Source organism: Lolium rigidum, chromosome 1 (assembly GCF_022539505.1).
Source record: "Lolium rigidum isolate FL_2022 chromosome 1, APGP_CSIRO_Lrig_0.1, whole genome shotgun sequence".
Lineage (NCBI taxonomy): Eukaryota > Viridiplantae > Streptophyta > Magnoliopsida > Poales > Poaceae > Lolium > Lolium rigidum.
This window is the reverse complement of record NC_061508.1, coordinates 290,756,870-290,773,949: the sequence shown is the minus strand read 5'-3', so window position 1 is coordinate 290,773,949 and position 17,080 is coordinate 290,756,870. Positions and strand designations below refer to the sequence as shown.

The following is a 17,080-nucleotide window of genomic DNA, read 5'->3' as shown; positions in this document are numbered from 1 at the left end:
GGCAGGAGGAGATGATATCGTCAACAGTTATCCTCTAGAGTGGAAGGTTCTCCCAAACCAGAGGCCCTTGGAAAGATTGTGGGTCACCAAACCAGGTTAAAAAAATTGTAACCGTATATAACAAAGTAGGCATGCTCTTGGTTGCTAGTAGTTGCTCTCGCGCCTCCCATTTTTTCTACTGGTTCATAAAAAGAAGAGAGGGCCGTGTGCTTGGCTTTCTTCTCAATCTAATTTTCTCTCTGCCCATGGAGATCAGCAGTGATGAGAGAGTGGAGCTATCCATTGTGGAACACCTCCCTCCTCCTTCGTCCCATAACAATGGAGACACCAGCGGTGTGGAGGTTGCCATGGAGGAGGATCATCTATGGCCAACCAAAGATGGCCCTCTTCCTATATTCCTTAAGGTATTTATGTACATCCATTTTCTTTTCTTTCATATGTCATAGCACGTTTATATCAGTAGAGTTCTCTACGTGTCTAGCATGTTTAATTAGCTTGCCACAAGGAAGAATATAATGAATTATGTTTACATCAGAGATCAAACTGTTTTCATCTTCTTTCCATAGATAGGCAAAAGTGTACATAGTAGTAGCAGAGGAACAGTTAGTGCTGATAGACTTAACTAGGAGGCTGCCATATAATCTCAGTTAACCATGATCATGGCATCTGGGTCAGAATGATTAAGAAAATTAATTTGGTTACAGTCTTGGTTATCTATGAAACCTCAACTAGACGATAAACTTTGGAAGGTACAAGTTAGGTGGTTGGCAATTTGTGTGACCCTTTGGAAGCTCCAACAGCTCGCTAGCTAATTGGCAACTAGTATATAGGAAGTGCAGACGAAATGCTTTTTCCATGAAAAATGTTCATGCCATGTAACAGAGTTCTGCTCATCAAAAATTAAAACATCTTCCATATTATATGAAAAAATTGCAGTTTGAGAATGTGGAGTACAAGGTGAAGCTTAGCCCCAATAACCCCCTGACAGCTGCAAAGGTGGCCTTTGCATCTCACATGAGGGCGGATCATGGCAGCAGCAGCAGCTGCAAGCACATCCTCAAGGGCATAGGTGGCAGCGTTGACCCTGGTGAGATCCTTGCACTGATGGGCCCTTCTGGCAGTGGCAAGACTACATTGCTCAAGATACTCGGTGGCAGGCTTGGTGGCAGCGTCAAGGGCCAGATCACCTACAACGACACACCCTACAGCCCCTGCCTCAAGAGGAGGTAACTAACAAAGTTCAGAAAGTCGAGTCAATGCCTGAATTTGTGCATAGCTCTTGCAATTCATCATAGGAACATATATTTATTTTTTTTAGTTCAGAAAGTCGAGTCAGTGCCTGAATTTGTGCATAGTTCTTGCAATTCATCATAGGAACATATTTGATTCAGTTGAGTGAAAAAGATCACGAAGATTAATGTAAGTTTGTTGTTTCTGATGGTTGCAAAAACGTACAGGATTGGATTTGTGACTCAGGACGACGTTCTGTTCCCTCAGCTGACGGTGGAGGAGACGCTGGTGTTCGCCGCCTTCCTGCGGCTGCCGGCGCGCATGTCCAAGCAGCAGAAGCGCGACAGGGTGGACGCCATCATCTCGGAGCTGAACCTGGAGCGGTGCCGGCACACCAAGATCGGCGGCGCGTTTGTGCGCGGGGTGTCGGGCGGCGAGAGGAAGCGAACAAGCATCGGGTACGAAATCCTAGTGGACCCGTCGCTGCTGCTCCTGGACGAGCCCACGTCGGGGCTGGACTCCACGTCGGCGAGCAAGCTGATCGTGATCCTCCAGCGGCTGGCCAAGTCGTCGACGCGGCGGACCATCATCACCACCATCCACCAGCCGTCGAGCCGGATGTTCCACCTGTTCGACAAGCTGCTGCTCATCTCGGAGGGCCACGCCATCTACCACGGCAAGGCCAGGGACTGCATGCACCACTTCTCCTCGCTGGGGTTCACGCCGGAGATCCCCATGAACCCGGCCGAGTTCCTGCTGGACCTCGCCACGGGCAACCTCGAGGACATCAGCGTGCCCGAGCTGCTCCGGGACGGCTCGCCGGCGCCGCAGGAGTTCAGGTCTCGCGTCGTGTCCTACCTCCAGCTCAAGTACAAGGAGGAGGCGAAGCTGCAGAAGGTGGCGGCGAGGCGGCCTGGGGAGCAGCTGAAGCTTGCGATCCGGATGCGCAAGGACCGGAGCATCAACTGGTTCCAGCAGTTCTTGGTGCTGTCGCGGCGCACGTTCCGGGAGCGCGCCGCCGACTACCTGGACAAGATGCGGCTGGCGCAGGCCGTCGGCGTGGCGCTCCTGCTGGGGCTCCTGTGGTGGAAGTCCAAGACCGGGAACGAGGCGCAGCTGAGGGACCAGGTGGGGCTCATCTTCTACATCTGCATCTTCTGGACGTCGTCGTCGCTGTTCGGGTCCGTCTACGTGTTCCCCTTCGAGAAGCTCTACCTGGTGAAGGAGCGCAAGGCGGACATGTACCGCCTCAGCGCCTACTACGCCAGCAGCACCCTCTGCGACGCCGTGCCGCACATCGTGTACCCTGTCCTCTTCATGGGCATCCTCTACTTCATGGCGGATCTACGGCGCACCGTCCCCTGCTTCTTCCTCACACTCCTCGCCACCCTCCTCATCGTCTTCACCAGCCAGGTACTTGATCATACATCTTCTGATACTACTTCCGGCGATGACGACGGGAATGATAAATTTGTTGCGATCAGGGGACGGGGGAGCTGCTGGGGGCGGCGATTCTGAGCGTGAAGAGGGCGGGGGTGATGGCGTCGCTGGTGCTCATGCTGTTCCTGCTCACCGGAGGGTACTACGTGCAGCACATACCCAAATTCATACGGTGGCTGAGGTACGTGTCGTTCATGCACTACGGCTTCAACCTGCTGCTCAAGGCGCAGTACCACGGCCACCTGACCTACAACTGCGGGAGCCGGACGGGTTGCCAGCGGCTGCAGTCGTCACCGTCCTTCGACACCGTAGACCTCGACGGTGGCATGCGGGAGGTCTGGATCCTGCTCGCCATGGCCGTCGCATACCGCCTTCTTGCCTACTTCTGCCTCCTCAAGAGGATCAGCCTCATGCCCTTGTGAAAAGAGGGGAAAGGAAATGTGAATTGCGCCTGCCACGGCAAATTGGCATGGCATGATTTGCTAGCTTAGGTCTTCCTACTTTATTCCTTGGCAGCATGTAATGCATGTTAATTAAGGGGTAGTACAAGGCATGAACTCTGAGTAATATATGTGTGGTTTTCATCTTGTCCAGTAATATATGTTATCAAGGAAGCTCATGGAAAGAAAAAGTCTATGTTGTTTCTCAAGCTAGATATTGCCAAGGCTTTTAACTCAGTTTATTGGGGTTATGTGTTGAAGGTTCTCAAGGGTTTTGGATTTAGACAAAGATGGTGTGACATCATTTCAATAATTCTGGCAAGCTCTTCTTCGAAGATTCTTCTAAATGAGATTCCAGGGAGATTGTTGCAGCACAAGAGTGGGGGATCCTCTGTCCCCTTTGCCCTTCATCCTCATCATGGAGCCACTTCAAAGGATGCTATGCAAGGCTACTGGAATGGGGTTGCTGTCTCCTCTTGGTTTGTGAGGTGTCTGACGTGGGCACGAACTAGAGGCCCATATGGGGATTGCAAAGCCCAAAGAAGCATTGCGCAGCCGAAGCTCGGAAACCTGGCGTGTGATGCAACAACTAGCCCATACAAGGGAAACCTAACATGTAACCAACGCGAAGTCCTGAGAGTTGTCCTCCTTTCTAAGGACTAGGAGGGATCGACAGGGAGGACGATGTACAACTTGTAACCTAGAGATAACACCATAGCCATCACGACAACATTGTAACCTCGATCATCATCAATCAAGAATGGACAAACATTAGGTAGGGTATTCCCTCTGGGGGCTGAAGCTGTGTAAATCGTGTCCCCTATGTTGTTTGTACGCCGACGAAACAACCAGCGCACTCGCTTCCCTAAAATCCAAGCCCATAATCTATGGGCATTGCCGTGGTAGCCCCACGTTAATTGGCGCCATCTGTGGGAAAGTTGTGCGCTGGAATCATGGCTTCTGCAGATCCGACCTCTGCAACTACGACTCATCGGTTCTTGAGAAATCGTTTTGTTTTGGATCTCTCACATTCAGCTCATTTTATGAAGGAATCAATATGGCGCTTGAAGTGTAGGATAACGTTGCATAGAAAACAAAAAATTTCCTACCGCGAACACGCAATCCAAGCCAAGATGCAATCTAGAAGACGGTAGCAACGAGGGGGTATCGAGTCTCACCCTTGAAGAGATTCCAAAGCCTACAAGATGAGGCTCTTGTTGCTGCGGTAGACGTTCACTTACCGCTTGCAAAAGCGCGTAGAAGATCTTGATCACGATCGGTTCCGGCGCCACGAACGGGCAGCACCTCCGTACTCGGTCACACGTTCGGTTGTTGATGAAGACGACGTCCACCTCCCGTTCCAGCGGGCAGCGGAGTAGTAGCTCCTCTTGAATCCGACAGCACGACGGCGTGGTGTCGGTGGCGGTGGAGAACTCCGGCGGAGCTTCGCTAAAGCACGCGGGAGCTATGGAGGAGAGGGGGCGGCTAGGGTTTGGGAGGGGGTGGCCGGCCACTCAAGGGGGGCGGCCAGGTTGTGGTCTTGGGGTTGGCCGGCCCCCTCCCTTGGCCCCTCATTATATAGGTGGATCCCCAAGAGTTGGTCTCCAAGTCTTCGAATAAGACCCGAACCAAAACCTACCAAAAAGAGGGGAAACCTAGCCAAGCTAGGACTCCCACCAAAGGTGGGAGTTCCACCTCCCATATGGGGGGGTGGCCGGCCCCCTAAGGGGGAGTCCACTTGGGACTCCTCCCCCACTAGGGTTGGCCGGCCATGGAGGTGGAGTCCCATGTGGACTCCACCTTCCTTGGTGGTTTCTTCCGGACTTTTCTAGAACCTTCTAGAACCTTCCATAGAACCTTCCGCGACATTTTAATTCACATAAAATGACATCCTATATATGAATCTTATTCTCCGGACCATTCCGGAACTCCTCGTGATGTCCGGGATCTTATCCGGGACTCCGAACAAATATTCGAACTCCATTCCATATTCAAATACTACCATTTCAACATCCAACTTTAAGTGTGTCACCCTACGGTTCGTGAACTATGCGGACATGGTTGAGTACTCACTCCGACCAATAACCAATAGCGGGATCCGGAGATCCATAATGGCTCCCACATATTCAACGATGACTTTAGTGATCGAATGAACCATTCACATACAATACCAATTCCCTTTGTCTCGCGATATTTTACTTGTCCGAGGTTTGATCTTTGGTATCACTCTATACCTTGTTCAACCTCGTCTCCTGACAAGTACTCTTTACTCGTACCGTGGTATGTGGTCTCTTATGAACTTATTCATATGCTTGCAAGACATTTAGACGACATTCCACCGAGAGGGCCTAGAGTATATCTATCCGTCATCGGGATGGACAAATCCCATCGTTGATCCATATGCCTCAACTCATACTTTCCGGATACTTAATCCCACCTTTATAGCCACCCATTTACGCAGTGGTGTTTGATGTAATCAAAGTACCTTTCCGGTATAAGTGATTTATATGATCTCATGGTCATAAGGACTAGGTAACTATGTAACGAAAGCTTATAGCAAATAACTTAATGACGAGATCTTATGCTACGCTTAATTGGGTGTGTCCATTACATCATTCATACAATGACATAACCTTGTTATTAATAACATCCAATGTTCATGATTATGAAACTAATCATCCATTAATCAACAAGCTAGTTAAGAGGCATACTAGGGACTCTTTGTTGTTTACATATCACACATGTATCAATGTTTCGGTTAATACAATTATAGCATGGTATATAAACATTTATCATAAACATAAAGATATATAATAACCACTTTTATTATTGCCCCTTGGGCATATCTCCAACAGATCTCCCACTTGCACTAGAGTCAATAATCTAGATTACATTGTAAGGAACCTAACACCCATGGCATTCGGTGTTGGTCATGCTTTGCCCTAGGGAGAGCTTTAGTCAACGGATCCGCTACATTCGGATCGGTGTGTACTTTGCAAATCTTTACTTCTCCATCTTCGAAGTACTCGCGAATCGAGTGGTAACGCAGCTTGATATGCTTCAGCCTCTTGTGTGACCTTGGTTCTTGTGCATTGGCGATGGCACCCATGTTGTCACAGTATATGACTAGTGGGTCCAATGCACTAGGAACCACACCGAGCTCTACAATGAACCTCTTCATCCATACCGCTTCTGATGAAGCCTCCGAAGCCGCTATGTACTCCGATTCCGTTGAAGACTTCGCCACCGTGCACCGCTTCGAGCTTGCCCAGCTTACTCGCAGACACCATTCAATATAAACACGTACCCGGACCGTGACTTAGAGTCATCGGGATCGGTGTTCCAACTTGCATCGGTGTAACTTGTTACAACGAGCTCTTGGTCACCTCCATAACAAAGAAACATATCCTTAGTTCTTTTCAAGTACTTCAGGATATTCTTGACCAGCTGTCCGAGTGCTCCATTCCCGGATCACTTTGATATCTCGCTAGTCAAACTAACAGCGATGCGCTATATCCGGTCTTGTACATAGCATGGCATACATAATAGAGCCTACTCGCCGAAGCATAGGGGATCTGATTCATCCTTTCTCTTTCTTCTGCTCGTAGCCGGTCCTTGAGTCTTACTCAAGACCTTGCACTGGTAACATAGGAAAAAACCCTTTCTTACTTTCGTCCATTCTAAACTTCTTTAGAATCTTCTCCGAGTATGTACTCGTGATAGCCCTATTAGGCGTCTTGATCTATCTCTATAAATCTTGATGCCTAATATATATGATGCTTCACCAAGGTCTTTCATTGAAAAACTGTTATTCAAATAACCTTTTACACTGCTTAATAGTTCTATATCATTCCCAATCAATAATATGTCATCTACATATAATATCAGGAATGCTACAGAGCTCTCACTCACTTTCTTGTAAATACAGGCCTCTCCATGACACTGTATAAACCCGAAGTCTTTGATCACCTTATCAAAGCGTCGGTTCCAACTTCTTGATGCTTGCTTCAGTCCATAGATTGAACGCTGAAGTTTGCATACTTTGTCAGCATTTTTAGGATCGACAAAACCTTTGGGCTGTACCATATACAACTCTTCCTCAATGTCTCCATTAAGGAACGCCATTTTGACATCCATCTGCCAAATCTCATAATCGAAAAATGCAGCTATTGCTAACAAAATCCTCACAGATTTTAGCTTCGCTACGGGTGAGAAAGTCTCATCGTAGTCAACTCCTTGAATTTGTCGGAAACCCTTTGCGACAAGTCGAGCTTTATAGACAGTAATATTACCATCGGCATTTGTTTTTCTCTTGAAGATCCATTTATTTTCGACAGCCTTTCGGCTATCGTGTAAGTCTACCAAAGTCCATACTTTGTTATCATACATGGATCCCATTTCGGATTTCATGGCTTCTTGCCATTTGTTGGAATCTGGGCTCATCATCGCTTCTTCATACGTCGCAGGGTCCTCATCATTGTTATCCACAATCATGACATTTAGACAAGGATCATACCAATCAGGAGTGGCACGTTCCCTTGTCGATCCGCGAGGTTCGGCAGTTTCCTCGTTCGAAGTTTCATGATCATTATCATTAGCTTCCTCTCGTTGCCGGTGTAGGCGGTACAGGTACAACTTCCGGCATCGCGCTACTCGATCAACGAGTATAGATTCATTAATCTCATCGAGTTCTACTTTTCTTCCAGATCACTTCTTTAGTGAGAAATTCTTTCTCAAGAAAGGTTCCGTTCTTAGCAACAAAGATTTTGCCTTCGGATCTGTGATAGAAAGTGTACCCTATAGTTTCCTTAGGGTATCCTGTGAAGACGCATTTCTCCGCTTTGGGTTCTAGCTTGTCCGGTTGTAACTTTTTACATAGGCTTCGCAACCCCAAACTTTAAGGAACGACAGCTTAGGTTTCTTATTAAACCATAATTCATACGGTGTCGTTTCTACGGATTTTGATGGTGCTCTATTTAAAGTGAATGCGGATGTCTCTAATGCATAACTCCAAAATGATAACGGCAAATCGATAAGAGACATCATAGAACGAACCATATCTAAGAGAGTTCGATTACGACGTTCGGACACACCGTTTCGTTGTGGTGTTCCCGGCGGTGTCAATTGTGAAAGTATTCCGCATTTCTTTAAATGCATGCCAAACTCATAACTCAGATATTCACCTCCACGATCGGATCGTAGAAATTTGATCTTCTTGTTACGTTGATTTTCTACTTCACTTTGGAATTCCTTAAACTTCTCGAAAGTTTCGGATTTATGTTTCATGAAATAGATATACCCATATCTACTCAGATCATCTGTGAAGGTTAGAACATAACAATAACCACCGCGCGATGCTACACTCATTGGTCCGCACACATCGGTATGTATGATTTCCAATAAGTCAGTAGCTCGCTCCATCATACCAGAAAATGGAGTCTTAGTCATTTTTCCCATTAGACATGCTTCGCATCTATCAAGTGACCCCAAGTCAAGTGATTCAAGTAATCCATCAGTATGGAGTTTCTTCATGCGTTTCACTCCAATATGACCAAGACGACAGTGCCACATATAAGTAGAATTATCATTCAATTTAATTCGCTTAGCATCAATGTTATGTATATGCGTATCACTACTATCGAGATCTAATAGAAATAAGCCATTCTTTTGTGGTGCTCGACCATAAAAGATATTATTCATAAAAATAGAACAACCATTATTCTCGGACTTGAATGAATAACCGTCTTGCATTAAACAAGATCCGGATATAATGTTCATGCTTAACGCAGGTACATAATAACAATTATTTAGGCTTAAAACTAATCCCGAAGGTAGATGTAGAGGAAGTGTGCCGACCGCGATCACATTGACCTTGGATCCGTTTCCAACGCGCATCGTCACTTCATCCTTCGAGTAGTTGTCGTTTATTCTTTAGTTCCTGTTTCGAGTTACAAATATGAGCAACCGAACCAAGTATCAAATACACGAGTACTAGAACGAGAACTAGTGAGATAAACATCTATAACATGTATATCGGATATACCTTCTTTCTTCTTCTTGACAAGGCCGCTCTTCGGATCCGCTAAATACTTGGAGCAATTACGCTTCCAGTGTCCCTTCTCTTTGCGAGTAATAGCACTCAGCATCGGGCTTAGGGCCGTTCTTAGGTTTCATAGGAGGCGTGGCAGCTTTCTTGCCACCCTTCTTGAATTTTCCCTTAGACTTGCCCCGTTTCTTGAAACCGGTGGTCTTGTTGACCATCAACACTTGGTGCTCTTTCTTGATCTCAATCTCAGCAGCTTTTAACATGCCAAAGAGTTCAGGTAACTCCTTGTTCATGTTCTCGCATATTGTAGTTCATCACAAAGTTCTTGTAACTTGGTGGCAGTGATTGAAGGACACGATTAATCCCCGATCCTGTTAGGAATCACTATTCCCAAGTCACCGAGTTTCTTCGCATGCCCGGTCATGGCGAGCATGTGCTCACTAATGGAGCTGCCTTCTTCCATCATACGAGTGAAGAAATGTTTCGATGCTTCATAGCATTCCACGGCCGCATGAGTCTCAAAAATAGCTTTCAGCTCATTCATCAACTCATGAGGATCGTGGTGCTCAAAACGTTTTTGAAGATCGGATTCCGGACTGCACAGGATGGCACACTGAACTTGAGAGTACCGAGTTTTCCGAGTCTCGTAAACAGCTTTTACTTCATCGGTTTCGGTTTCTGCAGGAGGGTCACCTAGCGGTGCATCAAGCACATATTGCAGATTTCCGCCATAGAGGAAGATCCTCACATGACGGAACCAGTCGGTGAAGTTGCTACCGTTGCTCTTAAGCTTTTCTTTCTCTAGGAACTGGTTAAAATTGATTGAGGACGCCATCTCTACAACATATATTTGCAATAGTTTAGACTAAGTTTATGACAAATTGAGTTCAAATTTTAATTCAACATAATTAAAAATCTAGGTGAACTCCCACTCAAAACAATATCCCTCGCATTGTCCGTTGCGGTCGGAAACCCACCGGCGGGCAGCGACCGGCAACACAATGAGAGCCGGGAACAACTAGGGCTGCGGCCGGCCCCGGTCCGTCGGAGCGACGGCCCGCAAAGCCTCCTGGTCACACGTCCGATGCTATCGCAAGGGCGTGCCACCTGACCTATACCTGGCCAGGAAGGTGTTGGATGATGCCTCGCTTAGTTTCCTGCATGGCATACACGTAAACGTTAAATACGAGCCTCGATCGGCTCTTCAGGTTATCCTGTGAATCGGCTCAAGGAGCCGATCCACCCATGATTCGTACAAGGTGTCCGAATATATGGTGGTCCTGCTTGATCAAGATAAAGTTAATGCGATCTACGACGATTTAGGGTTTTCACCGCATAATCGGATCATCCTACTCACGATTGGGCCTCGCGCTCGCATACGGTGATCGTAAGCCGATCCTAGACAGGGCCTAAAAACCAACACGAGGTTGATCCCCGGAACATCCTCGTCCGGGGCTAGCAAACTACACCCTACACGCCGCTGGATCCTCCAACCCTTTGTAAGGCCTAACTATTGCGGATGTTAAACTAATCCTTGAAGAACAAGGAACGACCGTAACGGATCGGATCTACTACACTATGATCAAGCGGGGTGCCGCCCCTACACCTAAGATAGGTGTAAGGGCGGCTAGATGTATAAGGGTTGCACTACGACAGCATATGATACGAAGAACAATGCTAACCCTAACACATCTAAGATAACTACGTTGCTCGCCATCAAAAGGGCTTCAAGCACGAGCAACGCATGAACAACGTGGGTAGGCTTAGTCTGCCTAGATCGCAAGATGCGATCTAGGCAGCGTGGTGCTTACCGGAGAAACCCTCGAGACGAAGGAGTTGGCGATGCGCCGAGATTTGTTTGTGTTGAACGTTGGTTGTTTATTCCATAAACCCTAGATACATATTTATAGTCCAAGGGACTTTCTAATTCGGGCGTGCACCTAACCGTGCACGGGTAAAACTCTGACTCCTAACCGACACGTAATCTAATATGTTACAGATACAAGGGCAAACTAGCCCAAACTTTGCACGTAAGGCCGATTCACGTATTTCTTCTATATATAATCTCCAAGCCCACCTTGATCGCGGCCCATCTCCTGATTTAGCCAAAATCTGGTGATAACACATGCCCCCCTGGTTTTGGTAATGATAATTTCAAAACCACTCTGCTTTTTCTCCGAGGGGTCATGTCGTGGCAGAGCAGAACCGTCGCAGTATTTTCCATCATGACAACTTGCCTTCCCAACTTCTCTGCACGATTTGACAGTTTTTTGGCACCACCTCCTCGAAAACTGTTCGAACATTAAATCCCCACTTCTTTTATTTAACCGCACCGAACAATTCTCCTCCTCATCCTCTCCGCATTAGCACTCCAAAAGCCCTTCTGCGCACCATGTCTTCCTCTTCCTCCACCTCATCGGAACTTTCCCTTGGGTCCTCCTCCTCCCGCGAGACGCCGCCGGACATTCGCGCACCGCGAAGAATGGGACTCGGAAGACCACGCCTCCTCCATCCGGTCCGAGGACGACAAGTCCTTGACCGGTGGGGAGAGCGACCTCCGCTTCCTCGCCGACGGGGAATCGGAGGAGGAGAGCGATGACGATCGCTTCTCCTGGGATGACTTCACCACCTCCGAGGAGGTAGGGGAGGAGGAGGAGGAGGACGACGACGACGACAGCCCCTCCGACGAGCCGCCGGCCAAGCGCCACTGCCCCTGGCCGGGGAATCTCAGTGACTACGACAGCGACGACGACGACGAGGAGGATGAGGACAACGAAGGTCCCGCCGGCGGCCGCTACAGCAGCGACGACGAGCCCGCCGGGAGCAGCGCCGACAGCGGCGACGAGGGTGATGACGAGGGCAGCGACGGCCCGTAGATAGGACCCTTAGCATAGGATCAGTAGTAGCAGACGGGGCAATGTATCCCCTTGGTACTCCCTTTTGAGAGCAATCGGCTCTTCTATGTAAGAAATCCCGTTTATTAATGAAGAAATTCCCCAATTTGATTTTGCCGATTTCCTTTATGCCAATTTAGCCGATTTCCCTTCATACTGATCCCGCCGATCGTCACTTAGCCAATGCTTAATGAGCCGATGACAACGCATCGGTCTCTCATGATCTATCCTTCATCCTTTTGACGTCGGGGTGATCGTGAACTTGCTCAAAGCTCAAAATCCGATGTTAACATCACTCCTTCACGATCTATCTTTCGCCTTTCCCGACCGATGACCTTGAGCTCTGGCGGACAACGAAGCAGATCAACGCCTTTACGAGAGCCCCCAGAACCGCTGCTGAAACGACTTGATGCTGAAGCCGATACCTCTGGACCATTCAAATATTCAGTGATACTCTTCAAACCTGCCCAATCCTCCTAAAAAAGTTATGATGGAGGGCCATCCAATGAAATCTCAGTCGGCTTCTTAAGAACAGAATATCTACGCAGTCAGTTGCCCCCCGAGCCTCCATTGAGGCGAGAACAGCAGTGGGCTGACAAAACGTGTCACCATCGGTTTCCAAGTCATGATGCAGCACCAGCCGATTCCACCAAAATCGGCTCCTTATAGCAAAGGGTCCTTCCGGACAAACTGCCCCCCGAGCCTCACTTAAGGCGAGAAAAGTGGTGAGTCAGCCTAATGTGCCGCCATTGGCCTCAGAGCCAGCCGATCTCAACAAAATCGGCTTCCCGGAGCGAGAGAACCTTCGGGGTGAGCTGCCCCCCGAGCTTCTTCAGTCCACCTCTTCGTCTTGCTGGTCAGATCGGCTCCTTTCCTTCGGCGGATTTGATGCAACCCATCCTTAACCTGATCTGCACGTTCATGCCGCTCTTGGCATTGGTCAGGGTCATAACCCCTCAAACCTGCCCCAGCTAATACTGCGGACTCGAACACTCGCAAAAAGAATCCAGGGGTTTTTGAAGAGAGGATCTGAGCCATCAAACCACTCCATTGAGGAGCTCTTCCATTAGGGTCTCTCTTCGTGGCTCACTTCCTGCTCCATTGAACCCCTGCTTATAACAGTTGTATCCCTTGAGTCGATGGCCATACATCGGCTTTCTATCCTTAAGTCGATGTCTGCTGCATCGGCTGTGCTTAAAAATTTTCGTATTTTTTTTTACGGCCGATTCATGTATCGGCCCCCATACTTCAATACCCATCTACTAAGAATATCTTGGGCTGCTGGGCGTTCGAAAGATACTCCTACTTCATATCCTCGTGTTTTATCCACCTAGGTGCCCCCCGAGCCGATTCTGTCAAGAGAATTGAAGGTATCGGCTCTTCAGGGATTCCCTGTTGGATCGAATGTTGAACCCAGGCAGAATGGATAGTGAGGATAATTTTGGCCGATTGCTAGAATTGGCCTCCACGTTGCTTGTTCGATGAAGGTTTTGTAATGCTCCTCCATAAACTTTTGGGGCCGATCACAAGGATCAGCCTCGTCACATTTGTCCATCGATGTTGCTCTTGTTACACGGTCAGTCCGGTGGATAAAACCAGCCTAACCCCGTTCTTTGTCACGTCGATGCGCTCGCGATCGTCCAAATTGATGCCCGAGAGTGGCTCTTGGCCCGATGTCTCCCAAACGTCCATGCCGGCTGTTGAAATTTCGGCTGAATCATCTGCGTGGACGACTTCTACTTCATCTCCATCCCACCGTATTAGGCATTGGTGCATCGTGGATGGAATGCAACAGCTTGGCGTGGATCCAATCTCTCCCTAGTAGTACAAGCATAGGTGCTCTTGCCGTCGACAATAAAGAACGTCGTAGGGACAGTTTTCCTCCCTACGGTCGGATCCACATTCGGAACACCTTGTGCGTCGGATGCTTGGCCGTTGAAATCGCTCAGTGTTACATTGGTCTTGATCAGATCCGAGCTGGAGCGTCCCAACCGACGTAGCATGGAGTATGGCATAATGTTAACTGCCGCTCCGGTGTCCACCAACATCTTGTTGACAGAGCTGCCCATTGATGTAACCTCGCAAGTACAGGGCCTTCAGATGCCTGTAACTTCTTTCTCGTGGCTTCTCAAAGATGACCGGCCGTGGGCCGCAGTCCAATTGTGCCACAGGTGCTTCATATAATCTTGGAGCGCTAAACTCCGTTGGAAGGATGAAGACCATGTTTGTGCCAGCCGATGTATCATCATCGGCTTTCCTTTGCTTGGGGCGCCACTCTTTTCTTTGTGGCCGACCTTCTTCGTCCAGGGTTCGCTGAATTTTGGCGGCCAGATCAGGCCGTGCCTTCCTCAACGTGTGCAGGTATAATCTTTCAGCTTCCTCCAACCCACGCAGACGATGAACCCTTCGTTTCTGGGAACGGCTGAGCCCATCAGGGCACCACCTTGGCCGATGATACTTGTCTTCTTCATCATCGTCCTCTAGTTCCTCGAGATCTTCTACCCGAGCGGACTCAGCATGCCTGTTCCGAGGCGGGAGAGGCCCTAGACGCTTGAACACGGACACGTTAGCTGCATCCTTCTTCTTCTGTTTGCATTCTGGACAGTTGCCGATTGTTGGCAATCGGCTCATTCTTGAATCCCAGAAGTGTCTGAAGAAGGGGCAGTCCCAGTGCCTATCCTCGCCGTCTTGCTCCCTCGACTTTTCCTTGGCGTGGCGCTCGTATCGCTCCTCGTCGTGATCATGCCGACGACGTCTCCTGTCGTCCCTAGCCCGACGATCTTTTTCATCATCGTCGCTGTATCGCCGGCGTTGGTCATACTGACTCACATACTTGTTGAGGAGGTGATCAGAGAGAGGTCGTTGATATCTTATGCTCTTCACTTCTCCCTCTGTGACGTAGCGCTTGCCGTCTTGGCGGAGCCGATCGCGTGGAGTGGCTCCCTCTGTGTCTTTGCTATGAGAGCGGCTGCCCTCATCTCCGTCCTTACCAGAGTGGTGCCCAAGTCCTACCATGTTGATATTGAACAAGTATCCTGGTTGGCCATGGGAGCGGGTTCTGTGGTAAGAGCCGATGAGTTCGGCTTCGAGGACTGCCTTGATCTCGTCATGCTTCTTCTTGAGCTCGTCGGCCGATCCTCGTACTTGACCGGAGTGCTTTCCGCCATCTCGGATGTAGATGGCGATGGGGTGGATGTCGAAGATTGTCCCACCGGGCGTGCCGAATGTGTTGCGGTCGAAACCCACCGGCGGGCAGCGACCGGCAACACAGTAGAGCCGGGAACAACTAGGGCCGCGGCCGGCCCCGGCCCTCGGAGCGACGGCCCGCAAAGCCTCCCCGGTCACACGTCCGATGCTATCGCAAGGGCGTGCCACCTGACCTATACCTGGCCGAGAAGGTGTTGGATGATGCCTCGCTTAGTTTCCTGCATGGCATACACGTAAACGTTAAATACGAGCCTCGATCGGCTCTTCAGGTTATCCTGTGAATCGGCTCAAGGAGCCGATCCACCCATGATTCGTACAAGGTGTCCGAATATATGGTGGTCCTGCTTGATCAAGATAAAGTTAATGCGATCTACGACGATTTAGGGTTTTCACCGCATAATCGGATCATCCTACTCACGATTGGGCCTCGCGCTCGCATACGGTGATCGTAAGCCGATCCTAGACAGGGCCTAAAAACCAACACGAGGTTGATCCCCGGAACATCCTGTCTAGGGCTAGCAAACTACACCCTACACGCCGCTGGATCCTCCAACCCTTTGTAAGGCCTAACTATTGCGGATGTTAAACTAATCCTTGAAGAACAAGGAACGACCGTAACGGATCGGATCTACTACACTATGATCAAGCGGGGTGCCGCCCCTACACCTAAGATAGGTGTAAGGGCGGCTAGATGTATAAGGGTTGCACTACGACAAGCATATGATACGAAGAACAATGCTAACCCTAACACATCTAAGATAACTACGTTGCTCGCCATCAAAAGGGCTTCAGGACGAGCAACGCATGAACAACGTGGGTAGGCTTGTGCTGCCTAGATCGCAAGATGCGATCTAGGCAGCATGGTGCTTACCGGAGAAACCCTCGAGACGAAGGAGTTGGCGATGCGCCGAGATTTGTTTGTGTTGAACGTTGGTTGTTTATTCCATAAACCCTAGATACATATTTATAGTCCAAGGGACTTTCTAATTCGGGCGTGCACCTAACCGTGCACGGGTAAAACTCTGACTCCTAACCGACACGTAATCTAATATGTTACAGATACAAGGGCAAACTAGCCCAAACTTTGCACGTAAGGCCGATTCACGTATTTCTTCTATATATAATCTCCAAGCCCACCTTGATCGCGGCCCATCTCCTGATTTAGCCAAAATCTGGTGATAACATTGTCTTAGTGATCACACGAACCAAATCCACCGCACCTAAACCCGATCATCACGAGAAAAGGTGTGATTTCAATGGCGAACACTCAAAGTGTTCATCATATCAATCATATGATTCATGCTCTACCTTTCGGTATCATGTGTTCCGAGACCATGTCCGTACATGCTAGGCTCGTCAAGGCCACCTTAGTATCCGCATGTGCAAAACTCGTCTTGCACCCGTTGTATGTACTTATCGAATCTATCACACCCGATCATCACGAGATGCTTCGAAACGACAAGACTTGATAACGGTGCTACTAAGGATGAACACTTTATTATCTTGAGATTTTAGTGAGGGATCATCTTATAATGCTACCGTCGCGATCTAAGCAAAATAAGATGCATAAAAGGATTAACATCACATGCAGTTCATATGTGATATGATATGGCCCTTTTGTCTTTGCGCCTTTGATCTTCATCTCCAAAGCACGGACATGATCTCCATCATCTTTGGGCATGATCTCCATCATCGTCGGCGTAGCGTCAAGGTCAATGGCGCCGTCTTCATGATTGTCCTCCATGTAGCAACTATTACAACTACTTTGAAATACTACTCAACATGAAATTTAAAGACAACCATAAGGCTCCTGCCGGTTGCCA

General features: G+C 48.7%; 1 protein-coding gene across 1 annotated transcript; it reads left to right on the top strand.

Annotated features, from left to right (window-relative positions):
- Positions 1-245: 245 nt before the first annotated feature.
- On the top strand, positions 246-3,239 carry LOC124683910 (ABC transporter G family member 26-like). The gene is made up of 4 exons (XM_047218331.1): positions 246-404; positions 937-1,226; positions 1,458-2,643; positions 2,715-3,239. Exons 1-4 carry the CDS (start codon positions 246-248, stop codon positions 3,090-3,092), a joined length of 2,013 nt encoding a protein of 670 aa, XP_047074287.1. The 3' UTR covers positions 3,093-3,239.
- Positions 3,240-17,080: the final 13,841 nt, after the last annotated feature.